Source organism: Athene cunicularia (genome assembly GCF_003259725.1).
Source record: "Athene cunicularia isolate RWA chromosome 1 unlocalized genomic scaffold, athCun1 chr1_part2, whole genome shotgun sequence".
NCBI lineage: Eukaryota > Metazoa > Chordata > Aves > Strigiformes > Strigidae > Athene > Athene cunicularia.
Genome location: NW_020799092.1, coordinates 1,515,279 through 1,540,379, shown reverse-complemented (window position 1 = coordinate 1,540,379; position 25,101 = coordinate 1,515,279). Strand labels below are relative to the sequence as shown.

The following is a 25,101-nucleotide window of genomic DNA, read 5'->3' as shown; positions in this document are numbered from 1 at the left end:
GCCACCCCGAGAAAGCAATGGATAACAAGCTTAAGTGCTGGTAGGAGCCCTTTGAGTATGAGTGTCAGGGTGAGCCCCTGCACAGGGCAGAGGGGACACAGAGGCTGGGGTGAAGGGGAAGATGGTCCCGCTGCCCAAATGCCAGTCAGTAATGCTGGTTACCAGCTGAACTGCTCCTGCCCTGGCTTTGGTGCCTCGGCCTCAGGCTGTGCTCCCTTGCTCGCTCTCTCTTGCATTCCTCCGGGAGCTGATCAGGGCTTGAATGACACCCCAGATGACTCTTTGCTATTAATTCCTGTGAACAGAAAGGGCTCCTTGTTCTCCCAGTCCTACTCTCTGGAGGAATTACAGGGGCCAAGGCAGCAGGCTGAAGCCTTCCCAACTTAACCCTTCCCCTGGCTCCCCAGGAGCCTCCCTGCAATCAGAGGACCAGCAGAGGTGAAGAACACCCCGGAACCACCTCAGCCACCACTGAACAAGCCCACCGGGGTCACCCAGCACTGCTACAACCACAGGTCTTGTTGGGAGGGTCCCCTTTTTCTGGTTGTTCTGCCTGATCTTGTAAAATTCCCTTCCACCCCTCTCTGGGCATCTCTCCTCTGTCATGAAGACTGAGGGCACCCAGCTTCCTCCATTACATCACGTTGAATATGCCAGACTCCATGTGGGAAGAGGCAAAATCAGCCCCCTTCTCCCCCAGCTCCCCACCCCTTCAGCGCTTGCTTTTTGGACTTTGCTTTTTGGAAGTACACCTAGCCTCTCCAGCAGGAGGTGAGGGGGTTAACAGCCAGGGAGGCTCCGTGCCACCCATCAAAGCAGGTAGCAGACAGACATGCTCACCCCATTCCTCTTTGATCTTCCCAGACCTGAGTAATGCAGGAAAATTGTCCCATTTAGTCATAACAAGTCCTTGCCATGCCCATGAAACATTGGGCTGGCCAAGACAACAAGATGGGAGCTCCCTGGGGTCTTTGCAATGCTCAGAGGTGACTGTCCTCTCTCCTTTCCATGTTTTCCCTACGTCTCCTTTCCGAAGCAGCTGGCACTGTAATCCACTGCTTTAGAGCAAAAAATGCTGCTGAGCAAAGTCTCCTGCTCAGCCACATCAAGGCATCCACACCAGTGACAGCAGTGGCATGGTTTCCTGCACCTGCGGCAGCCGTCACTGTGCCTTGGAGAGGGAATGGGGTTTCTCCTGCTCCGGACCTGGGTGGGACACTGCAACCATGTCCCAGACCCAGTCCTCAAAGAACTTCCCGAGGACTCCCATCCCAGCCTGGGGTGATGGGAGCACAGGGCCACGCAGCAATTGGCATCACCCAGGCCATGTTGCCCATGGGGAATGATAACCCCAGAGGAGGGCAACCACTGTGGCCTTTCTTTTGCTGCCACATGCAGGACAACTGCGTTGACAAACAACCCAGTCAGGCAATAAACAACTCCAGGCATTGTCTGCCTTTTGTTTCCCCTGATAGCCCATGACAAAAATTACTGCACACCCCCTGCAGCTAACTGTCCACATGGATGTGGTGCAGTGCTGCCAAAACCCAGGCAGGGCTGCAGTCAGCTCTTTGCTTTTCCTGAGTGCCCACACAGCTTTATTTCTCCTTGGGCTGTTTCACAGGCAGACACTTCACCAGTGCCCATGCCTGGAAGCAAAAAGGCATCTGGGAAGGTCTAGAACCAATATTGCGAGCTTCAGCACAAAACAGTGAGGGGTGATGAAAACCAGAGCCCAGCAGTGGTTCCTGTGCCCAGCTCCCTGTTAGAAGGATGCCTGTGGCACAAGGCAAATTGAAGGGCTCTTTGGGGATTGTGGCCACCACGGAATCTTGGAGGGTGACACAAACGTGGGCTTGGAAAAGCCTTGAAAACAACCCTCATGCTGGGATCCTGGAATGGCGGTCGTGACATCAGATCAAGGAGGAATTTGTAGAGAAGGGCATGAGGAAGTGGTGGAGACAGGGCTGGGCTTGGGTGCTCAGCAAAGGGTACGACCTGGTCCTGATCTCTTCCAGGCTGCCATCAATCATGTCCCATGATGTCTCACGAGTGAGACCAGCTGCAGACCCATAGATTTTCCAAGTGTTATGGTGGCCTCTCCCTTTGCTCCTTCCCACTTTTCCTTGGAGAATCACACTCAGGACATCTTCAAATAAAAGGAGTGACCATTTGAAACATTTCTATTTTTTACTGTTCTTTCTGTGGATTGTTCAGATGGTCACCTGCCCACCCCCTCACTAGCCTCCACTTCCCCCCAGGACTGAGTAACCAGTTTCCCAGCTATTTTGTGGTCATGGTGATGAGGTGTGATAGGGCCCGTGGCATCTCCACACCAGAGGTGGCATGCAGTTCTCACTGAGTATGTTGGATATACTGTTTCTAGCTGGGGCAGAGGGAATGTCTCTGTCATCCACAACACTCTCACGACCGCCTGGGTTGCCTAGTCCTCTCCCTTTCTCTTTCTCCCTCCTGGGCCACCATGGGACTGAGCAAATCCATTCAGATCTCCCTGCACCACAGCTTGGACAAGGGGACATCCCCCTGCTTTCTAGCAGGAGGACTGCCCCCCTCCTCTTCCTCACCAAGCCCTCCCCTCCAGCCACAGTGGGACCAACAAGCCTCAGGCAGATGAAGATGCAAATCACACATGGGAACCGTTGAGGGCTTGGCTTTGGCATGGGAAACCTGTCTCCCCTCCCTGACAGGGAGAGGACACTTCTGCATCTCCCACCCTGGCACAATGTTGGGATGTTCACCCCCTGTCCTTCCCACAGCATCACGGAGAGACACAGACAGTTCAAACCCACACCAGCCTATCCAGAGGGGATGAGAAGGCAGCAGGGGCAAGACCCTCTCCCATCTCCAAATCCAAAACCTTGCCCCCCGCCACCCCTTCTGCCCATCATTGCCTCATGTGCCCACCTCCATGGGAAGGGGATTTTGCAGAGAGGCGGTGGCGCCCGCTCGTCCATCCCCGTGGCTGTCCCCATCCCAGCCACCGCTGCCGCCTCAGCTCCTCCTAGCCTGGGTCTCCTCTCCAGTCTTCGGGTCCGGAGCAAGCTGGACGCTCTTAAAAAGCTTTTTATGTGCGCTCGCGCGCGTGTGTGTGTGAGTGTGTGTTAATCACATGATTGCAGTTCACCTGTATCCTGAACAAAGACGGCGCACTGTTTAAGGCCCAAACAAGAAAGCCGGCAAGGAAAGGAGGGGGGGTGTTGGGAAAACTGAAGGGGCTGTTGAGAGAGCAGGCGCACGCGGGAGAAAATCCTTATCAAACTCCCAATTCATGGGTCTCCCTTTCCCTCAGCACACTGCGGGTATTGTTTGGTTGGGGGGTGTGTGTATTTTTTTGAATGTCTGTGTCATTCCCCCCTCGCTCCCCAGCTCTGACGCTGTTTTACTGTATGGAAAGATTTCACAGGGAACCCCTCCCATTTTCCCAGGCAGTCCTGGGACAATACCAGTGCTGTGCCCCTGAGCTGGGTAGGGGACAAAAGCTGGCCCTGGCTCTCGCATTGGGGATCCTGCTGCTCCTCTGCTGCAGACAGGCTCTCCTCTCTTACTCTTCCCTTGATATGGGTGCATGGGATGGGTTTCATCTAGCAAAATCCTTCCTCAGCAACCTCAGTGGTCCCACCTTGGTGGTGGAAGTGTCCCACCAATGTGGTCCCCTCATTGAAACCCTACTGAGCAGGTGTCCCTGCCTGCCCATATGATGATGCACCTTGCTTGCCAAGCACTCAGCCCAGAGCAGAGTGCCTTTCCCATTACCCTTGGGAGCAGTGCAGGCTTAGGGGCACCTAGTGTAGTGGGACATCTCTATTTCCCAACCCACTTTTACCCATTGCCCTCCCAACATGGCTTTATGGTGGAGAAGTGGCATCCTTCCACCTTGGCATATTGGGGACTGAGGCCCCAAGAAAACATTTCACTGACGTGTCACAGGAAACTTGTGGCTTAGCAAGTTCTCTGGCTCATGAACTACCTTCACTGGTAGATCCTTCACCTGCAAAGGACTGTCGGTTTTTATGGACCTGGAGCACCTCATCCATAGAAATATATGCTGAAAAGAAGGGGTCGAAACCTGCTATATGAGCATTTCCCCAGGGACCAGTCATTAGGAAGACTTGCATTTAGAAAGACCACTTCTTCAATGTTAGCTTCTGTGGCCAGTGGTGCCTCTTGGAGCGTCCTTGTCTATAAGAAGGGCTCCCAGGAGACAATGGAGTAAGAGGCATGCCACCCCAGTGATTTCTGAAACAGGGATGGTCTCTTCTCCTTCCCCTCTGCCTGTCTTCTCGCCTCAGCTGAATAGAAAGTGTCACACCTCTTCTTGCTGCAGTAGAGGTATATTTTCCACAGCTGTCTCTCCTGCATCTACCTCTCTGTAGCACAAGAGAAAACACATGGCCAGAAGAGACTTGAAAAAGGATATTCGAGCAGTCAGTGCTGTGAGAGGGGGCTGAAAACAGGGAAAAAGATGCTTAGGGAAAGAAAGTTCAGAAAGCGGAGGCAAGACCAAAGGAGACAAAAGGTAAGAAATGCAAAAAAGCAAAATGAAGGGAAAAAACCCTTTCCCTGCCATTTAGGTGTGAGGAGACACTTGACACTGCAGATTGCAGAGACCGTGTGGCTGGTACCCATTCCTTTGAGATTGTCCCTGTCTGCAGCTGAGGCACCCACAGCTCTTCCAACAAGGCACAAATGGGACTCAGCTCCTGTCTGACAGGTAGCAGGTGTAGTGAGCAGTGGGACAAACACCGATTCAGAGCCCTGTGAGTTACTGAAATCCCTTCAGGGTTTGATCCCTTTCTGCTCACCCATGCCCTGTGGGCATGCAGGAAGATGTGACCCCCATCACTCACTGTCTTTCTGGGATCAAGCACCGTCTTGTTCTCCCCACAGAGCTTGCCAAGAGGCAGCTGCATTTGGGGTATGAGCTGAGCAGACTTTGAAGCTCCTCTCAGTGCCCTGTGGTGCTCCTTTGTCTCCTGTTTGGGGATCTTCTCCATCAAAGTGCTAGGAGGAGCCCTGGCCTCTCACTCCCTACCACTTGATGCCCAGCACCCTGTATCCCCACTCTGGAGGGAAATGAGAAATACCTGCCCTCTTTCCCAGGGTGTCCACAGAAACCAGCCACCTGAAGGGACGGCAAATAAACAGCCTTTTCTGGCCATTTTCTGTGGCATTCTTCCTCCCTGCCCCAGGTTGGAGGTTGGCTGCAGACAGGGGAACAATCAGGGCAGTGTTTCTTGGCAGTGGCTATCAGCCTGTGGGACAGACCAACCCTGCAGTTCTCCCACATGTAATATGCAGGGTCCCTGCAGCTTGAGGATGATCCTTGTTGGCTGTGGGAAGATGCCATGATCTCTGCAGCATCAGTGACTGCATCCAGTGGGGCATGGGCAACTTTGTCCTTGTCCAATTTGTTTTCTCAGGTTATCTGTCTGCCAGACAGAGGGTAAGCTGTCAAAGTGCCCCTGTCCATGCTGCAAGACTCCTCCTCCTGACAACCACAACCAGGGTCTTTCTTGGTGAGAGAACTCACCCCATACTGCAGGACTTGAGGTTCACCGGCTGCTGCTTTGGTTGAGGAAGCTGGGCCTCGATGCTGTTTTGCTAGGCCCTCCACTGGGTTTTCTTGGATCCATGACAAAGGCACACATATTCCTCTCTTCCAAAGGAAAAGTATTCGAGCCCATCTGAGCCCATCTTTTTTACTGGAGTAGGTAATGCTGAAGAGAAGAAAGAGATGATTGCCTGAGAGGTTTTTTTGAGGGGTGCAAGAGGTACCTTTAAGCACCTCTGCCTGCTTGATGCCAACGGCATGCAGCTGTTCCCCCTCCCAGCTCTGTTCAATAAAGACTTCTCACTGGCTCTAGTAAGGTTTTCCCTGCAGTCACCCTATGTTTTCAGAACTTTGCTAACTTAAGAGCAGACGTGAAGGGAAATGGCCCTATGCTGTCAGCCAGGTCTGCAAGGGCAGTGGCCAGCCCCACAGGTTTGCTCTGAGGTCTTTAGCTCAGGTGCTCAGCACCATCCTTGGGACTAGTTCCCTTACGCTTCATGTGGTACCAGCCAGTGATTTTTCTGGGTCTTTCTAACACAAAGTTTCTGGAGAGTACATATCTGCTACAGGAGTTAAAATGTTCTTGAAATCCCTTGAAGCTGGTTCCCTGGGTCACATTCATTTCTTTCTTTATATTTTTTGACTGAGCACTGAAGTGTTTTCAGGTTGGCTCTGCAGCGAGGAGCTGGAGCAGGAGCTAGGTTTATCTCATTCCTAGCCCAGGAGGGCCTGGGAGGATCATCAGATTCTTTGTGGGTAATCCCTCGTAGTACAGGGTTGGTGTTGGTCTGTATCAGCCCCGGTGACAAAGGAAACTGAAGAACCAAGATACCAGAGGCATCTGGGAAGGAAAACAAGCTAGAAAATGGAAGATGTGATGAAGAACATCCTAACTCATGGAGTGCTGAGATCTATGTGTTCCAGTGCACAAGCAGCCAGAAAGAGGGTGAGTGAGTGTGAGAGAGTCCTTCTTGTTCTCTTTTCTAATGAAAGACCCTACATTTGCCTTCAGGAGCAATTCAGCATGTGGAAGGAAGCAGAGCCTGCTTGTCTTGGCAAGACCCCACAGAGGCAAACATGTCATGACAAGCCCATCTCTAGGGTACAAAAGTCCTGAGAGTTCAAACTGGTATACACCATCCAGCAGCACAGTATATTCCCTGGACCTGATGTCCTCCATCCTCGGGACACCCCTGACCTCCTGCATCCCCTTCCCCACCCTGCAGATTGAGGTCTAAATGAGGATGCCCTTTTGGCAGTGTCCTGACCCTGGGGTCTCGAGCCAACTTGTTGCAGCACAGCAGGGTCCCGGTGAGACTCTGTGATGGGGACCAGGGACTCATTTGGTGCATGGAGGTCACCAGACCCTGCAGAAGCAACTGTACTAGCCAGGGGAAGGAGGGGGATCCTAGTCCTGGGGTGCACACCCACCTCTCCCATCACCCTAACCCCCCGCCCCCCCCGGACTGAATTCTCCAGCACCATCTCTGGGGCGGCCATGCCACTGAGAGCAGTCCAACGCCAGCAGCTCTCTTGAAGAAGCTGGCACCGGGGGAAAGTGGGGAACGTGCTGGCAGCCGAGGTGGGGTTGGGGGCTGCCTGCGTCCCCTCCCCGCTGTCCCCGACCGACCATATTCTGACTCTGAGGAGTGCTTGGCTCCACCTTCCGCCCTTCCCTCCCCCGGTGCTAAGCAGCAAAGCCAGCTAGAGACATCCAGCCAGGGTATTAGTAAAAACCAAGCCTCCCTCTAGGAATGGCACTTGCCTGAGAGCCTCCACACGCTGCGTGCCCCGACACTGCTGGGGCTGGGAGGGAGAACAGGGGGGCCATTGGGATACAAATCACAGCCCTCGCAGGATCTGCCAGGCACACCAGCCAGCAATGTAAGTTTTCCTACCTGAGCTTGCTTGCACGCACGCACATGTTCACTTGCGCTTTTTTCCCTCTATCTTACTTTTTTTGATTTCCCTAGCAAGGGTCCGTGTCACTCTCTGAAACTGGAGGGATAGCAGCCCTTGCTCTGCACTGGATCTTCTTCAGCTAAGCCAGAGGCATGCTCTTCTATCACTTCTTTTTTTCTTTAATTTATTCTCTTTTCTTTTTTTTAATTTTTTTTTTATTTTGGGGCGGAGGGGAAGGGGATAGAGGGGCCTTTATTTTTAGAGTGTTTCTTTCTTTAATGGCGAAATTGATGCACAGTGGCAGGGACTTTTAGAGGTGACTGCAGACAGAGAGAGGAGGAGTGTGTAGGGCAGGCAGCCCAAAGCCTTGGCTTTTCTCAAAGTTAAACTTGGTTTGTGTTTTTATCTGTATAGATATATGAATGTGTATATGTATATGCATACATACACATAGACAGGTGTGTGTGGATGCAGTGTAGATGTATTTTAAGTCTCTGGTTTATGAGCTGAGAGAGGAGAGTGAGGGATGGGGTGTCCCTGCAGAGGCACTTTTTCACAGCTGGGATCAGGGTCTCCATGTGCAGATCCAGGGCCCAGGCTGGTTCTCTGCCCGGTGGTGCTGCCTGCTCAGCTACCACAATAGCCAGGGTGTAGGTCCCTTCTGGTTTATGGATATGGTGCCAGCACTTCCCCTCCCACGCCTCCCCCTGGGTACCGCACTGGCATTTCACCGCACATCTTTGAAAAAAGGGCGCTTCCCCACATAAGTTTTGTGGCCATCCCCTCATCCCGCTCCCTGTGGGGAGCTGTGCCTGGGTAGGATGGTTCATGTCTCTCTCCTTTCAGGTCCCCAACCCCCTTACCCCTCTTGCTGCAGGCCCCTCTGCACATGTCAGCTCCAGACGATCGCAGAGATAGGGAGCAATATCCCAATTAATCAGGGGCCCCAGCCCATCCCCACCCCCATTGATCACGGGTTTTGTGGTGTGCACGGCAATTGCTTTGCTTGCGCTTTTATCAAGCAGCCCCTGTCTCGTGGTCAGCTCTTCAGAGACCTCGGAGTCCCTTTCAGACTTGGTGGTTGCTTCTCCTTTTCTCTTTTTCTCCCCTCTCTCCTTTCTTTCCTTTGTTTTTGTCTTCCTCCCTCCCCTCCCCAGTGAGAAGAAGGACACCAAGAAGGAAGAGAGAGAGGGCTTGAGAGCAACAATGGCTGATGACCAAGACCTTTCAGAGGTGGAGATGAGCCCGGTGGGCTCTGAAGACCACCACTGCCTCTCGCCAGGACCTTCCATGGCTTCGGACAACTCCCCGCACCTCACCAGCTCTGGGAACGGGGAGATGGGGAAGGTCAAGAAGGAACAGCAAGACTCAGAGGCAGACGACGACAAGTTCCCTGTGTGCATCCGTGAGGCAGTCAGCCAGGTGCTGAGTGGCTATGACTGGACCCTGGTACCCATGCCCGTCCGGGTCAATGGAAGTAACAAGAGCAAACCTCACGTCAAGCGGCCCATGAACGCCTTCATGGTCTGGGCACAGGCTGCTCGGAGGAAACTGGCTGATCAGTACCCACACCTCCATAATGCTGAGCTCAGTAAGACCTTGGGGAAGCTCTGGAGGTAAGAGCGGGCAGGCGGGCAGAGGGAAAGCATGAGGGCTGAGATCTGGAGGTGTCCTGGAGAAGACTGTGTGGTCACATGGAAGGATGGAAACTTAGCGGGATGGTGTCCTTTGAGGGGACTTCCTTCCATGCGGGCAGCCCCCTCACAGGAGGCACAGTTGGTGACTGGGGCAAGAGTGGTGGTTGGATGCAGTGAAGGCTTCCTCAGCAGAGCTCACGTCCATCCTGGGCAGCAGCCCTTTCCACATGTTTCCCATTAACTTCTGTTGTTCCTGACCAGGACACGCTCCTCCTGGTCCTCTCCTGCCTGACTGCTGGGGGAGATCTAGTTTTCTTGGCTCACTGTCTCTGTTGGGCCAAGTTGTGCACTAGCAGGAACTGGGCTGAGCCCCATACAACTTAACTCATTGGTGGCTGCCTCAAGCCTGTTTGAGCTCAGGTCCCAACACCAACAGGGGTTATTTTCCATGCAGTGCCACAGAGCAAGTAGCAAACCAAGTTATGGCTGAGGAAGGAGAAAGGTTAGGGGAAAGGACCTAGGCAGTCGGAGCCCCACACCCACCCTTCCCACGGCAGTCCTGTTTTTGACAGGCCATGCAGGTGCAGCGAGATGGACAAGGAGAGACCCTGCTAGAAAGGGGGGCTGAGGCTTACAGAAAAGAGACATGCAACAGTACCAGCCTTAGCAGGCTCTCTTGCAACACGGTGGCTCAAACCAGCCCTTTGCCTCCAGAGAGAGCCCTCCCTTCTTGTCGGCACACACACACACTCATCCTTCTGGCCCCACCAGTTTGTTGCACCCGTTTTCATTTTGGCTTTGTGCAGATCCCAACGTCCTTTACGTACCCTCCCCAACCTGCTCCTCCTTCCTCCAGCAGACCGATGGGCTGCCCCGATTTATTGCAGCCAGCCTGTTGCTGTGCAGAGAACCATCATGCCCAAACTAAGTGTGTCAGGCTGGCCATGCCACTTCTGTCCTATCTGATGGTCTCTGCTGATAATCCCATCAACCTGTTATAAACTTTTTCTGCCACAGCACTGTCCCCCCCACCATCGCCTTGCACCAACCAACATAAATCAAGGCTCATGCAAATGTGCCCTCTCATTCTCTCTTTTGACAGCATTTTGTGGAGGAAGTCCTCAACCTCTGGTGCACCAAAAGACATTTTTCCAAGCAGAAGCAAAACACACCCCATCCAGCAGCTAGTACCAAGATCTCCTCCTGTCCTCAAACCTCCTTGCTCATAAAGAACCAAGCCCTTGGGCATTAGTGTGTCCCTCTGCTATGTCAGCCTGTTTACCCCAGTGTGCCAGTGTCTAATGTAACTCCAGCAAAGGGATTTCTTTGCAAAGTTGAAGGCACAGCATGCTTGCGGATGTCTCATCTGATGCTCTTTCCCACTTTGTTTGCTGCTGCCTTCCCTTCCTTTTACCACAGCACTTGCTCCTGCCTGGGGCTCTGCTGCCAGCCTCTGGCCTGTGAAGCTGTACTGGAAGTTGTGTGTGTATGTGTGTAAAACCATCTTTTTTGTTCCCAAAGTGTTATTTCAAGATGTCATTTCTTTAATGCCAGATTTTAGAGTAACAGCCTCTCTATGGACACTGCATTACCCCGGAAAATATAGTGAAACATAGTAAAACCCTCCACATGTGTCCTATTCAGGGCACAGGGAGACACAGTCCCTGGGCCCTAGCCACATTCATGCACCCAAGCTACTGCTGCTGTCTGCATGGGTCTTGGAGCAGGGGGACGCTGCCACCGGTTGATGGGCAAGGTCCCCAGGTGTTTCTTGGGGCATGGTGTGGCCAATGAGTGTGGGTCAGGCAAAGAAGCTTGTGGGATCAGGCCTGAGGTTGTTGCGTGCTGCTGTGTTTGTGGCTGCTTTGCTTGAACATTATCTCCTCACTGAGTGTCCCTAGAGCAGGCTGTAGCTCTTTGAGCCATGTCAGCCCCTACAGGGACCATGCAGCACAGTAAGCTCAGTTATGGGTGCAGTCGGTGTCTGGCCTGGGTATGACTATGTGAGTGTCTTTCTGTGAGACTGGAGGGAAATACCAGCCCACAGAACTCCAAGGGAGTGGCTCAAAGGTTACCAGGGTAGTAGCCCTGAGCCTCACCTTCCAGCCATGATATGATTGGGTCTTCGTCCACTGAGGTTCCTGCTGCCCTCATCTACACTATCCCCAAGGTATGACTGTGAGCAGCCGGGTTTTGCTCTGAATAGCTTAGTCTCAAACATTTGACAAGTATCCCTGCAAAGAGCCCTGGCTGTTCACATATCACCACCCTTACAAGGTGGCCACCCAAACCCTACATCACTAGTTGCCTTGGAAAATGTGTGACATATTTCCGTGTGGGCTGCTCTGAGCTTACACAGGTAGAGGGCATTAGGCAGAGATGAGCGCTGGTAAGCACAGATTGCCAGCAGACCACCATTAAACCAAGTATGTTCCCAGCGATTGACTCTGAGTGGGGATGGCAGAGGATGGAAAATCTTGAAAGGTAGCTAGCAGATTAAGTGATAACCACAGTGCTGTCTCATGTGCTCCTCTGCAAAATAGCCTGCAATGGTCCCAGCTTTTTTTTTTTAAGCCCAGCATTTGCTCTGGCTCTGTGCCACCAACACATCCTCCACAGGCGCCAGCCCTCACTGGGGAAGGGTGGCAAGACATGCCCCAATGGCCACACTACCCGTGTGGCCCCAAGGGTGGTGCCAGGGGGCTCATGGTCCCATCCATCTCTCTGTCTGTACCCACTTAGGGTGTGTGAGGGGTGCAGTCAACAAACTGAATTACTAAAAAAGAAGGGAGCATTTCTGTGCTTGACAGTCAAGAAATTTCACCTTGGCTGCTTTCCTTCCCTGGGATGGGACAGGGAGCAGCTCTCAAATGGAGGCTGGCTGATGAAAATGGTGGTATGACTCTCAGCCAAAATGCCAGACAGCACCTTCTCTGGGGCTGGACACAAGTGAGGCACAGGCAGAAGGGAAGGAAGACTCAGGAGGGAGGAGCGAGGGAACCTGATGGAGGGATCTTTGCATGGAGGTGGCAGCGCCCAGCGAATAGGGTCATTCCCACAAAACCTGGGGCCATGGACATGTAGGAGCACCCACTTGGCTGCCTTCCGCTCCCAGCCAGCCCTTGCCATGCATCGGCCCCGACACCCAACCCTATCACCGCAATGACTCATCGGCAGTTGAGTCCCAGCACAGGGTAGAAGGGGAGGCTGCAGGAAGCAGGCATAAGGATTTTAGCCCTTCTTTCTTCTCCCAGAGTGGGGCGCTGGATGCTTGCCCCTCTCCCCTCGGCTCAGGAATGAACACCCAGTGTCGGGGAGGGTGGCGAGGGCTCAGTTAAGCCCCATGAAGGGCTTTACTCTGTGATCCGTAACTTCTCTGCCCGTGCAAGATTCCTTTGCATTATGGACTGGAAAGCATGGGGGACAGGAGGAGGAGGGCAGGAAGCAAGTGAAATCCAAATCCCCCCAGATCTCCTGGCCTTTGCCTGGTCGCACCAGTTTCACTTTGCTAAAGCCGATTTGAGCTCTGATCCAAGTGGGAGGGAGGAGGGAGCAGGCAGCCTTGTAAAGGAGGCGGCAAAGATGTGGGGAGTGGACTTGCTGCTGTCCTGGTGGCACTGCCCGTGGGCTGCTGTGAAGGGGAGAGGAGGTGAGGCTCTCAGGCACAGCTCAGAGGGCAGAGATCTGACTCCTGCATAGCCTCAAGCAGCTCTGGTTCGTGCCATCCACAAGACAGATCTGGGAGGCTGAGCTTTGGTCTCCGTGGGAAGCTCTGCTCTGAGCTTGCCTTGCAGTCCACCCTGCAGATCAAAGCTGACTGTGCAGCCTACAGCCTTCTAGCTCTGAGAGGAGCCTGTGTAGAGAAAGACCTTTAATTCCCAACCACAGCATCTTATTAGCTTTAGCACCATCTGGGCTGGGAGTGCAGGGACGCTGGAGCATGGCTGCCTTGTAGTGAAGTGTCCCGGGTTGCAAGGCTGCAGGTTTTGCCTCTATTCTCCATCTCCCATGGAGACGGGGTGTTCTGCAAGGCTGAGGATTTTGCCAAAGCAAGGTCACTTCCCAGTCCATGATGCTTATGAGGGTTGGCCATGATGCCGCTTTGGACCCCTTGGAGAGCAGTCCGGAGCAGCACAGGCTGAGGGATTAGAGCCCTCCAGGACGTGTGAGCATGGTGTATGTTGGTGGGAGGGAGACAGGAAAGCTGGTGTTGGATTCACAGTGGCTCAATTGCTTTAATCTCCAGGATTAAAGCAGTGGAGGAATGTGGTGTGTGGCTGCGACCTGCTCAAACTGCCTGGAGTGAACCCAGGTCAGCACCGTAATGGGCTCCAGCCCATGCCATGCACCTTCTGGCTGCCAGTTGAGGGGATGCACAAGGAGCAGGGTGAAAGAGGCTGCTTAGGAACCAACCCATTACTTGCTCTCAACCCCTTTGCCCTGACAGATTTATCTGCCTGTCCTTGAGCCATGTCTCCTCTTCAACTTCAGTTTTTCAGGCCAGTTCAGGCCTTTGTATGTTCCTCAGTGTCTACAGCTTAACAGAACTGGTCATGTTTTAGTGCTAAGCACTCCGGGTGCACCAAGGTGCTGGCACAGCCCTATCCCCAGGTAGTTCTTTTGTTGGGGAGAAAAATGCATGGATATATCATAAATAGAGTATTTTTTGTCGTTTGGGAGCCCTGCCGTTTCTAATGGCTGTTGGAGTTACAAGTCATGGGAAGACTGGTCCCTTCTGAGAGCACTGGTTTCTGGTTGGAAGCAGTATGACCTTGAGTCACAAGAATATTTGAGGGGAAAAATCATAAAATGAAACTGAAGTGCTTCCAGAAGAGACACTGCTAAAGGCTTAAGCAATAAGGTTGATCTCATCTTCAAGTGCTTTGAGCCATCCTGCCTGCACTTTTCACCATTTCCTCAGAGAGCCTATCTTAACTAGAGCAGCCCATGATCTGGCAGGCATACAGATGAGCTTACATTTCTGCAGTGCCTTTCATCCAGAGACCAAAACTCATCTATTTCTACAAGGCTAGCAACACAGAAGCTAAATTTTTTACAACTGCTCGGCTAAGTTCAAGAAGGGCTGGTTCTTTGTACTTTAGCCTTTTGCATTATCCATGTCTAAGGTGAGCAGGAGTGCCAGGAATAGCAGAATAGTTTCCCTTCCTCCGAAATTTTAATTCCCTTCTAGGATACTGCAAGATGCTTAAAGGCCCGGCAAGCTCCATGCAGCAACATGGGTATCGTGGAGCCAACACCAATTGCTGCTATTTGTGCTCAGTAGTCTCAAACTTGGAGCAGAGCCTACGGAAGGGTGTAAGGTTAAACTGGAATAAATACAGTCTGGGGAAGAGAAAAAGACATGTGGGAGGCAGCACTGCAGATAGCAAGGGTCATCCACACTGCCTTAGTCCAAAGGATGATCCCAATTGCCCGTAATATGCCCAAAGTCTTTGAAGGAAGCTTGTCCAGCCTTATTTTACACAGCTTATTTACACAGCTATGAAAGGCTGAGCTTTGCCTTTGGCCAATGTAAGAGAAGGCGTTGAACTTACTGAGGTGACACTGCTGGAGAAGGGGGACCCAGCACTGGCACCAACCAGTGTCAGGGCTTAATAATTAACGAGAAGGAGGAAAACACTTCTGTCTCCACTGAAACTCTTCCAAGCTCTCCCTGTTGTTCTGGGAAGTACTCTCAATAGGGCAACACCCTGACATCTGGATTTACACACTGTCCCAAGATGCTGTGTATAGGTGTGTAGTTTTTTTCTGATGTACTTGCCCCTCTCCTTCTCTTCTTTACCACATTGGCTCTGCAGGCTGTTGAACGAAAGTGACAAGCGGCCCTTTATTGAAGAGGCGGAGCGGCTGAGGATGCAGCACAAGAAGGATCATCCTGATTACAAGTACCAGCCCCGCCGGCGGAAAAATGGCAAAGCCACTCAGGGTGAGGGCGAAGGCCAGGTGGATGGGGAGGCTGGCGGGGCTGCTGCCATCCAGGCCCACTACAAGAATGCCCACCTGGATCACAGGCATCCCGGTGAAGGGTCACCCATGTCTGATGGTCATCCAGAACACTCCTCAGGTGAGTCCCGGGTCTCCATGAACCTATAGACAGGTTTCAGCCAACTCAGAGGCTCAAAAAAGACAAGTCATCATGGTGAAAGCTTTAGTGATGTGGCTCACACCTTGCTCGTGACCCAACAAACTTTGCTGGAGTCAGTAGTATGGGGACACACCTGAGTTTCACAGGAACTTGCATTCCTCTAGTCAGGCAAGGTACTGTTGCACTCGCCCTCTTTTTCCACAAGATGATATAAAAAGGTTTGGTTTTGGCTGGCTATTTCTCTCTTCCTCCACTGAAGTCTCCAGCCAGACAGTTGCTGACATACTGGGAGGAGCAGAGCTGGGCTGTGTATAAAGCCAGGCATAAAGTGGTAACTCACCTCTCCTCCTCAAAATGTTTTTCACATTGCAGGTCAGAGCCACGGGCCCCCCACACCTCCTACTACCCCTAAGACTGAGCTGCAGGCAGGCAAAGCCGACTCCAAACGAGAAGGGCGTTCTCTGGGGGAAGGGGGAAAGCCGCACATTGACTTTGGCAATGTGGACATTGGGGAGATCAGCCATGAAGTGATGTCCAACATGGAGACCTTTGATGTCAATGAATTCGACCAATACCTGCCACCCAACGGACACACCGGCCACCCAGGCCATGTTGGGGGCTATGCAGCAGCGGCGGCTGCTGGTTATGGCCTCGGGAGCGCCCTGGCTGCAGCCAGCGGACACTCTGCCTGGATCTCCAAGCAGCATGGAGTCTCCCTGTCCACTGCCACATCATCGGTGGTGGACTCCAAGGCCCAGGTGAAAACAGAGGGGTCCGCCCCTGGAGGTCATTACACTGACCAGCCCTCCACCTCCCAGATAGCTTACACGTCCCTGAGTCTGCCTCACTACGGTTCGGCCTTCCCTTCCATCTCCAGGCCACAGTTTGACTACCCGGACCACCAGCCCTCAGGACCCTACTATAGCCATTCCACCCAAGCCTCTGGCCTCTACTCTGCCTTCTCCTATATGGGACCTTCCCAACGTCCCCTTTACACTGCTATCTCTGACCCTGCACCATCTGTGCCACAGTCCCACAGCCCCACACATTGGGAACAGCCCGTGTATACGACTCTCTCCAGACCGTAGGGAGTGGGGAATGGTGACCGAAGCAGCGACGGAAAGGCTCCGAAGAATCAGCACAGGCAGAAGAGCCTCCGAACTCCGAGGTTACTCAGTGCCATCCAGACACCAGAACCCACTGAGTATACAGAAGTGCCTTTCTTGACCCCGGCTATCGCTGGCTCACCCGCCTAGAGGAAGGTTTTTTGTCCTTTCGCCCTTTACCAATTTCATGCAGGCCACATGACTGACTTGCGACACCTTATTGGCCTTCTAGATGAGGACGATTCTAGACATGGAGTGACTGGTCCATGGTGGGTTTCGTTGTGCACACCCTGGACTGTATGATGAGAGAGACTGTCGTTTCCTTCCCCTCCCCAAACTGCTCCAGGGAGTTAGCAAGTGTTTCCAACAGGCCACAATGGCCAACACTTTGTCACCCACTGTGGGTGAAAGGTGGTTGCTCAGCCTTGGTGAACACGTTATGGGAGGAGTAGTAGGGAAGACGGCACAGCCGGCTTCCTTGCGATCAGCGTCGTGCAGCAGTCCTGCCTAAGATTCACACATGCATGAATCTTGAACCCCGCTGGAAGACCAACCTGTGCTTGCTTCCCTGCTGCTTTCCACAGCTGCATCTTAGCTTTTCTCCCCGCCTCTTCTCTCCACCCTGTCTGTTTAATCCCACACTCTTTCCTGCATGGAGACTTTAAGGCTTGCCTGAACAATGCATAGGACTCAGGAACCACATTGTTGGTCTTAGTGTTACTCATATCACAGCCTGTGTGCACATGCGTGTTCATGTATGGAGGTGCAGGAGAGGTGGGGAAGGACCAGTAAATTATTAAGGTGCTGTGGGTGAATCCTCCTTTCTTAAGATTACTCTATATCGTTCATTTATGTCTGGCATTTCTGGCATCTAAGTCTTTTATAATCTCTTCAGTATCCCAAGCAATCTCTGAGCAAACTTAGTCCTTGCTCTTCCATGTCTGACTGTGCCTGCCTGAAACAAAGAGGCACCAAGAAAGCTACTATGCACTGCCAACACCCTGAGTTGATTCCAATACTCTATTTGAACACCCACTCCAAACTCAGGCTGATGTGGTGTGCATCCCTGCTTGTTTGTTCATCATGTCTTCCAGTCAGTCAACACCTCCCTCCTACCTACGCTGAGGATGGAAAGATACTCCTGCAGCTTTAAGCAAGGGAGATAACGCACCCAATCTTGGATGAGTGTAAAGAAAAGAAGCCTATTTAGGTGCAAAGGAATTTGTTTTCCCCTCTGGGTTTCAAACTGGAAGCAACCAGCTCTCGCAGTCAGATCAAGCTCCTTTTTTCAGCCCAACATCCAAGGACAGTCTGCTTATTTCTCCCTTGTCACCTCCAGGACTGGGGTGGTTTGTCCTGCCAGGGAGTGAACTGGAGCAAAAGTTGCTGCAGGAAAAGATGACTCCTGGCAATTGATTGCAGAGACATGTTGTGGGACCTTCCAAAGGATAATTCCAGTCTAAAAGATAAAATACTTTGACCAAACATGGACTGTAATCGGTGCCGCTGTATCCCTCTGCTATGACTGTCAGATGCCCTTCCTGCCTCCTTTACCTATGGATAACTTATCCTTGTGGTGTCTGAAAAGATCATGTAGAATGTTTGCTCCTTGTACGCATGTAACCTCTTCCAGCCTTGACCCCTTATTTATGCAAGTAGCACCTTCCTCCCCTACCTCCCTTTCCCCAATGTCTGTGCTGTTCTAGCACCATTAACTCTGCATTAAACATATGGAATAATAAACTTAAAAGTTTCATTTTCATGTGTCTGGGTTTTTTTGATGTCTTCTCTGCAAGTCTCTGTTTTTCCCCCAGTAAGTGTGGCACATCGCTGCCACACGGATCCTGTGCACAGACTTCCTCTGCCTGTCATGAAGAGGACACAGGCAGAACTCTGACTGGCTTATCAGACTCCTTCACAGAGATGAAACTCATCTTCTGTTCACACCCTAGCTCCAGTCATTTCTTCAGTGAGAAAGTAGTAACACTGATTTCTGTTCTTCAGCTAAGATTAAGCACGTGCAACTAAGAAGAGTGCCGTTTCACACGTGCGTCACCCAAGAACTTCTCAGTGTGATTGTTAGCGCTCTCCAGAATAGGAGCATGGGGTTTCTCATCTTGGTTCCTCATCACCAGGTGGCAGATGATGTACCTTAAAAAACTTCCTCACATACACAAACTTGAGTATTTTGGAAGCAACCATTAGTTTCTCTGCAGAAACTCAACCCCCCTGACCTCTTGCCTTCTGCAAGCAAAAACCTAAATACAAACACATAGAGAGAGTATATTCAAGAATAGATGTATACACCTAATTGTTTGTTGAAGAAGACATCCTGGGTGTAGTCAGGTCCTCAGAGGCTATCTGAAGATGTTTGGAAAGAAAATGTACAGTAGATATCAGTCTGCTTAAGAACATCTCTCGAGGCCAATGGTAGCAAGGTAGGATCCCAATTAACACAGAGACTCCACAGCAATTACAAATTGATTCCAAAGGGTTTCAATGCCAATGCATGTGATCAATCCAGTGAGTTTGTGTGCACTAAACACTTTATGGGTGAGTAGAGTAATCAGGATGTCTAGGAACTGTGGGACATGTTCAGAGCTTTTCAAAACTCACAGCACTATTTGGATGAAGTCCTACATAGGGCCAAGAGCATCATCAGCACAATGGCTTAATGGATCTAAGACTGGTGATGCCAGCTAAAGAGCTGCATGCAGCACAGGACTGTGGCCATACACTGGAGAGAACTAAAAATTTCTACCCCAAATTACAGGCTGTGGGAAGAGTCCAGAAGGGAAGTACTGCATTGCTGAGCAGATCAGGAGCATATGTGGGAAAGAAGGGAAGCCATGGTGGAGTTAGGGTAGGAGAGCTGATCACAGGGGTGGGAGAGAGAAGGGAGATGGTGTGGATGAACAGAAGAGTGGGAAAAGAAAGTTCTTAACCACACACAAGTTCCATTCTCCAGCTCTTCAAAAATCAAATTAAGAAAGTGAGTGGGCTCTGCCTCACCCATTCTCTAGTGGAAGGCAGTGCCTCCTCTCATCTAGGAGGGTCCTCACAACTAAGACAGGACTAAGAATGCTGCTGGTAACAGAGGGGTTAACCACTCCTCCTCCAGCCTAGCAGGAGCTGGCCCGGCATCCTTCCCTATCCTTTTAATCGTATCTGATACAGATGCAAGGCTGGGGAGGGGAGGCGGGTAGGGAACAAAGAAGCCATTTAAAAAAATTTAAAAAAAAAAGACAAGAAAACGACCCCCGCAATCCACGGCAGACGCCAAAACGATTGCACAAAGGCACCATTTCAGGGCTGAAATTTCACCGCACCAACGTGATTAAAGGATTCCATGGATGGTGGGGGAAGAAGGCTGAAGGCCACAGTGCTGCAAATTAACCTTTTCTTGGTAAGGATGGCCTGGACCAGGAAACATTTGTGTTCCTCACAGTCGACTCTTCCCACACCTGCAAGCATCTTCACATTCCCTTCAAACTGTCATTTTGCCTAGGGACCCATTCAGCTCTTGCATTATTGCCTCCAAAACCAGCCCCTCCTGTGCACACCAACATAGGAAGGATGGACCGGTGCTTTTACAGGGAGTAGTAAGAGAATGACATTCATGGTTGGTTATATGAGCTGAGTTCCCAGGCAGGTGGATATAAACTTCCTTTGGGACACAGATGTTTATGTGCAGACACTGACCACACATACAGCATGGAGAATGCACACTTTATATATAAGCACATGCTTTAACACAAACTAGTTGGAAATATTCCTCCTGGACCAGTGCAAAGAGAGAAATTAATGTAACATAGGCAAGGCGTGCGTTCTCTTTTTGAGAATGGTCAGTGTTAGGTTAATGGTTCGACTAGATGATCTTCAAGGTCTTTTCCAACCTAGATGATTCTATGATTCCTCCTTCTTCTCTTCAAAAAAATAAAACAAAATTCCAAGAGCACTTTTTAATGTTAATTGAGAAAGACTCAGTATGTTCTGCCCAACAGCTCAGATCTTCATGCAGAAAAAGAACCTTGGAGCCCACAGATAAAGAAATGAGAAACAGGTAGTGGCTGGCTGGAAGCCCTTACAGATTGTAACACATCCACCCAACTCTTAGGCATGTAACCAGAGGCTAGACTGCAGGTACCTGAAGGGACAAATGACTGATCTTTCATCATGCTACAGATTAAAGGAACTCTAGGATTTAACTACTGTTGTGCCACTGTAAGAACCACCAGAGTGTGTACAACTAAGATGGCTGGAGAGCACCCACACACCCAGGACCATCATTCCCATCACGTGTCAGAGAACGGCCCTACAAGAAGCAGGCACAGCAAGAACCTATGAGTGCTGAACTGGTGGGGCTGTGAGTGGCGACTGTGCTTCCGGCTGGGGCAGTGCCACTGAAAGGGGATCCCCGCTTCTGATAAGCAGCAGGAGCAGGGAAACAATAGGTGATTTGATGAGAGCTGCTCTACGATACTCCTGAGAAGACCCACAGCCAGCCTTGGCCAGAGAGGAAATTGGGGGTTTCCACAGCAACCCGTTCAGGGCACAAAGGCCCAACTGTCTAGGGGGAACCAATGGAGGTGTCTCGGCACTCCTGTTTTAAGAAAGAACAGGGGTGGAGAGCTGCAGTCTTTCTGAAGCCAAAGTACCTGCAAGAGCATTTTTGTACAGCAGGAATTTAACTGGCTATCAGTCCTATAAGCAGGGAGGAGCAGTGCTGGAAGATGAGGAAGTAGTTACTGCAGTCCTTCATCTAGCTAAAAGGTAGGGCATTTGCAGGTGAAAAAAAGCTGCAATAAAGCATGGCACTTGGCTCCCTAATCTTACTACATAGCCCATGACCAAGCTGGTAGAAAGAAGCAAGAAAGTCTTCTCTTGGGCATGTAGGACTGAGATGAAACAGAAGGTGGGAGGGGGGAAAAAAAAAACCATGAACACATTTAACTTAAAATGGGGAGGTTTATAATTTATTTACACAAATATAAACAAAAATAGGAACATCTCTGGAGAAGGAAAGAACCAAAATAATGGCTGGAGGCTGATCAGTCCGTGATAATTAACTCATCCACACCCCAGTCTTCATAGCTCCCGTCTGGTAGGTAACGACGGATGATTATGGGGATCTTGCGTGCTCTGAAGGCAGGATAAAGAGATGAACAGAAATGCCAGAGACTTCACTATACCATTTCAGCAGGCAATGGGAATTGAGGTGCTTAGTGGCTTCAGTAAGCTCATCAGGTTTAACAGAGATCTGTGTAGCACCAGTGATTTGGTATTATATAGTAGAAGGAAGTCCCAACGACCTTCTCTCTTTTGTAGGTGCAAAGCACTCATCACCCTTTGGTTGTTTCAAGTCTAAGCCCTGCAGGTCAGCCCTCTGTTGTTATTGCAGGAATTGAGCCCCATGATCTGAACCCACTATGAGACAACACCAAGCATCTAACACAGATACAGAGGAAAAAAAAAATTTTAAAAAATCAAAGGACTTGAAGAACAAACCCAATTTTTGTTTGATGGAAAATTTTTCCCCACAATACACTACAAAAGTGGCAGAATTCTGAGAATGTTCAGTACAAACTGGTATTTACAGAGCATTTTTCACCCTGAGAGCATCAGTTACATTTTAAGAATGATACATAAAGTAGGGACTATTCAGGTACCAAAACCTGGTACCACTGGGGTGGAGCACAGCATCTGCTAACAGTGCTTCCAATTAGAAAGCAAGAAAATGTTGAACACAATTTAACTTAATGGAAGTAGATTTAAGTTAACAGAATGTAATCAGGCAGCCTGGAATCTAACCGGGGCATCAGGTCTCAACCTATCAGACTTGAAAAGTAATACAACTTCTTTATTAATCACATCCAGGGCCGTTGTTTTTCCAGTATCAAAAGTAGCTCCCCCATGCCAAGAATTACAACTGAATTTTGGCACAGAACAGGATGCCATTATACTTTGTCACACCTCTACTTTCTAGAGCTCACCCTCAGACAGTGACCAGAGACAGGAACAAGACGGAGGGAGCTGTAATAGATATAAAAATCTGCAAAAGCAACTGCAATGCACTGAGAAACTAGGGGAGAAGAGGGACAATTCCGTTCAAGAACAGAGACTTAATCATTAATGGAGTCCAGCTGCTCTGCTTGAAGGATACCTGCCTGTGATTTAGGTCACCAAACATTCAGGCAAACTGGGCCAGCAGGGAGCTCAGCTGTGGAAAGGTGGGCCTGTCACCTAAAAGCTGCCTCTGCCACAGTCAGAAATTATTTGTTTATCTCTCTGCAAGCAGAGGACATGCCTCCCCACAAGCATAATAATCCAAGTGTGCAAGGGCATGGGAAAAGAACATTCTTAACAGGGTCTCCACACCATCAGTCTAACCCTTATTTTATTTTTGGCCAGCACTTCATTTGAATACAGATCTGTTCAGACAGCTGCTTCAAGTCAGTTCCACTCAGGGAATTAAACTGATTCCAGAAAGATACAGACCTTGGAGTCTCATCATAGAAATAAAGAACACTTGGACTCCAAAGTAAAAATGACAGAGCACTCCTAATCATCAGTACTGTGCACAAGCAACTAGGATGGGAGAGAGCAGCTGCAGAGAAGTCCCAAGGTGAAAAATGGAAAGGCAACTGTAGTGCTTACTGTTACTGAGGGAAGACAAGCTGCTTGGAACAAGCTGCTAAATGCTGGGATGAGGAGAGGACTGCTGGCTTTATGGAAATCAGTATGCTCACTGCCAAAGTCTGGGACTTACTTGAGCTCTTTCATGGCAATCAGCAAGGGGTCTGTCTCTCCTTCCAACTCCACCATCACAGGGGCACACATCCTGGGACAGAACATCAACAATCATTTGAGCAAACACAGAGAAAGGGAAGAGGGACAGCTAAGCACATGCCTATCTATGTCACCTGGAATATGGCCAGTAAAGTAGGCAAATCTAGTTTGCTCTGTTATGCACTTCAGGAAGAAAATTTCCCCAAGTGGTTAAAGACTGAGCTTTTACTTGAATGTTCTTGGCCCATCCCTCAGCTTCTGCTGACCACCTGGTGCTCAAGAGCTGGTCAGATCCACACCCTTCTAGTCACCCTCTGCTGTACTGAAATGTGAGAAAAAGTCGTTCTAAAATTAATCCAATGAAGTGAGTGGAAACACTGTAAGATGAGCATGCCTCCCACAACTCCAAAACATCTCTTATGTTCAGATTTGCTCACACCTTCCAGGCTTTGTTTGGGGGGAAGCAAGGATTTACAATGAACTCTACCTCTAGGAAGAAAAAATTAAGCATCTTGCAGAGGGTTGTAACAGCAGAGCAAATATCCGCCCATTAGACAGTGGCAGCAAAGAAAGTTCACGTTATGTGTGGGTAAGGCCACTGGGGGCTGCTGCTGGCCTAGCTTCAGCACCAAAGGCAGAATATGTAGGTGAAGCAAAACTAGACACCAGAGTGTTTTGGGTTAAAGGCCTAGCATGGGCCCATCTCATCTCCCCCCTTTTTCTAGCCTTCCACCAGTTGGAAGAATGAGCACAAAATAGCTTCATAGAATGAAAACTGAAAAAAATAGCTTGGCAAAGCACCACCTATGAGCTTCTAAATGATGTAGAGGCATCATTTTGAGGGTGGATATAACCAAAATGAAGCTTAGACATGTGCTTTCAGACAAACCTTGCCACAGCCTAATAATCTCACTCATAAGGCAGTTATTCAAAAAGCACAAAACTTTTTGATATGCATTGTTAAAACAAATCTACACAGGTAAATGAATGAAGTTAAGAGAAGCCAGCCTTACAGCACTTAAAACAGGATTTAAATGTTGTTACCTATTATAAGCGAGGCCTCACTATTCCAAATACTTAAAAAACCCTTACAACTTGCCACAACGCAACTGCATTTAAAACAGATTTCAGGTTGGTTACTCCATTCCCAATTCCTACAGCTCTGTGGTATCAAATGAAGATGTTTTGGAGCATCACTCCCTCCAACACTCGTTTTTGTAAACCAGTTCTGAGCTTTCCAGCCCACACTGGCTCCCATATGAAAGGCAGAAACCATGATCAGCTTGTCACACTCCCTACTCACAGGAAAGTTCAGTGCAGCTGCTGAATGCCCCCCTCTCTAGCAGAAGTACCACAGTCTCAGCCAAGGAGAGATATAGAGACTTCACATGCAGCTAAAAGCTTCGCGGTCCTGTGCTTTAGTGTTGACCAAGATAGCAATCTACAAGCTCAGCAGTCATGGAAGGGATTATGTGAGATAGAGTTCTTAAGGAAGGAGGAAATCTGTTTTCACTGGGAAGGGAGGAGAAGCTGTGGTGACACTCATGATACAGAGTGAAATACTCACGCTATCTGGAGGGCGCGAGTGCCCAGGACTCTGGCTCGCTCGTATTTAGTCATGTAGGGGGTAGTGATCCGCTTCTGGTTCGCCTGCTGCCGCTCTCCCGAGGGAAGGATTTCCACATTCTCCTGTCCCTCCTGGGGAAAGGAAAGCAGCTCTGCACCTCAGCTGCGCCCACCACCGAGGCCCCACGGTGCCGGGAAAGTCCCGGACACTTTCCCAGCCCCAGCGATCGCCCAGTCAGGCCGCGATCCAGGCCCGCGCTACCGGCAGAGCCCGCCCGGGCCGGCCGGCGCGGTGGCCCGCAGAGCACCCACCTCCTCCGCGTTCTCCAGGTCCTCCAGGCCCTCATCCTCCTCCACATCGTCGAAGTCGTCCCCGTCAAAGCTGCGGGAGGGACACGCACGTCGCACACCTGTCTCTTATAC

At 50.5% G+C, this 25,101-nt stretch overlaps 3 protein-coding genes across 3 annotated transcripts in view; 1 reads left to right on the top strand and 2 right to left on the bottom strand.

The window, feature by feature from the left end:
- The window catches only part of PICK1 (protein interacting with PRKCA 1), a 34,105-nt gene extending 31,038 nt beyond the window's left edge, over positions 1-3,067 (bottom strand). The window contains exon 1 of the mRNA XM_026862239.1: positions 2,926-3,067. Coding sequence (XP_026718040.1) covers positions 2,926-2,931 — 6 coding nt within the window. The 5' untranslated portion in view covers positions 2,932-3,067. The remainder of the gene's footprint in view (positions 1-2,925) is intronic.
- Positions 3,068-7,260: 4,193 nt separating this feature from the next.
- On the top strand, positions 7,261-18,084 carry SOX10 (SRY-box 10). Its single transcript, XM_026862212.1, has 4 exons — positions 7,261-7,456; positions 8,632-9,090; positions 14,931-15,196; positions 15,590-18,084. Exons 2-4 carry the CDS (start codon positions 8,681-8,683, stop codon positions 16,303-16,305), a joined length of 1,392 nt encoding a protein of 463 aa, XP_026718013.1. The 5' UTR covers positions 7,261-7,456; positions 8,632-8,680; the 3' UTR covers positions 16,306-18,084.
- Positions 18,085-21,271: 3,187 nt separating this feature from the next.
- The window catches only part of POLR2F (RNA polymerase II subunit F), a 4,047-nt gene continuing 217 nt past the window's right edge, over positions 21,272-25,101 (bottom strand). Inside the window, exons 2-5 of the mRNA XM_026862995.1 lie at positions 24,991-25,094; positions 24,680-24,810; positions 23,093-23,164; positions 21,272-21,465 (exon numbers count right to left, since the gene is read on the bottom strand). Coding sequence (XP_026718796.1) covers positions 21,375-21,465; positions 23,093-23,164; positions 24,680-24,810; positions 24,991-25,094 — 398 coding nt within the window. The 3' untranslated portion in view covers positions 21,272-21,374. The remainder of the gene's footprint in view (positions 21,466-23,092; positions 23,165-24,679; positions 24,811-24,990; positions 25,095-25,101) is intronic.

What these genes read in the sequence shown, in the direction of transcription:
- SOX10 (XM_026862212.1), top strand. Translation starts at nt 8,681, where the DNA reads ATGGCTGATGACCAAGACCTTTCAGAGGTGGAGATGAGCCCGGTGGGC. An exon ending in ACCTTGGGGAAGCTCTGGAG is followed by an intron (nt 9,091 to 14,930) that starts GTAAGAGCGGGC and finishes TTGGCTCTGCAG; the next exon opens with GCTGTTGAACGAAAGTGACA. An exon ending in TCATCCAGAACACTCCTCAG is followed by an intron (nt 15,197 to 15,589) that starts GTGAGTCCCGGG and finishes TTCACATTGCAG; the next exon opens with GTCAGAGCCACGGGCCCCCC.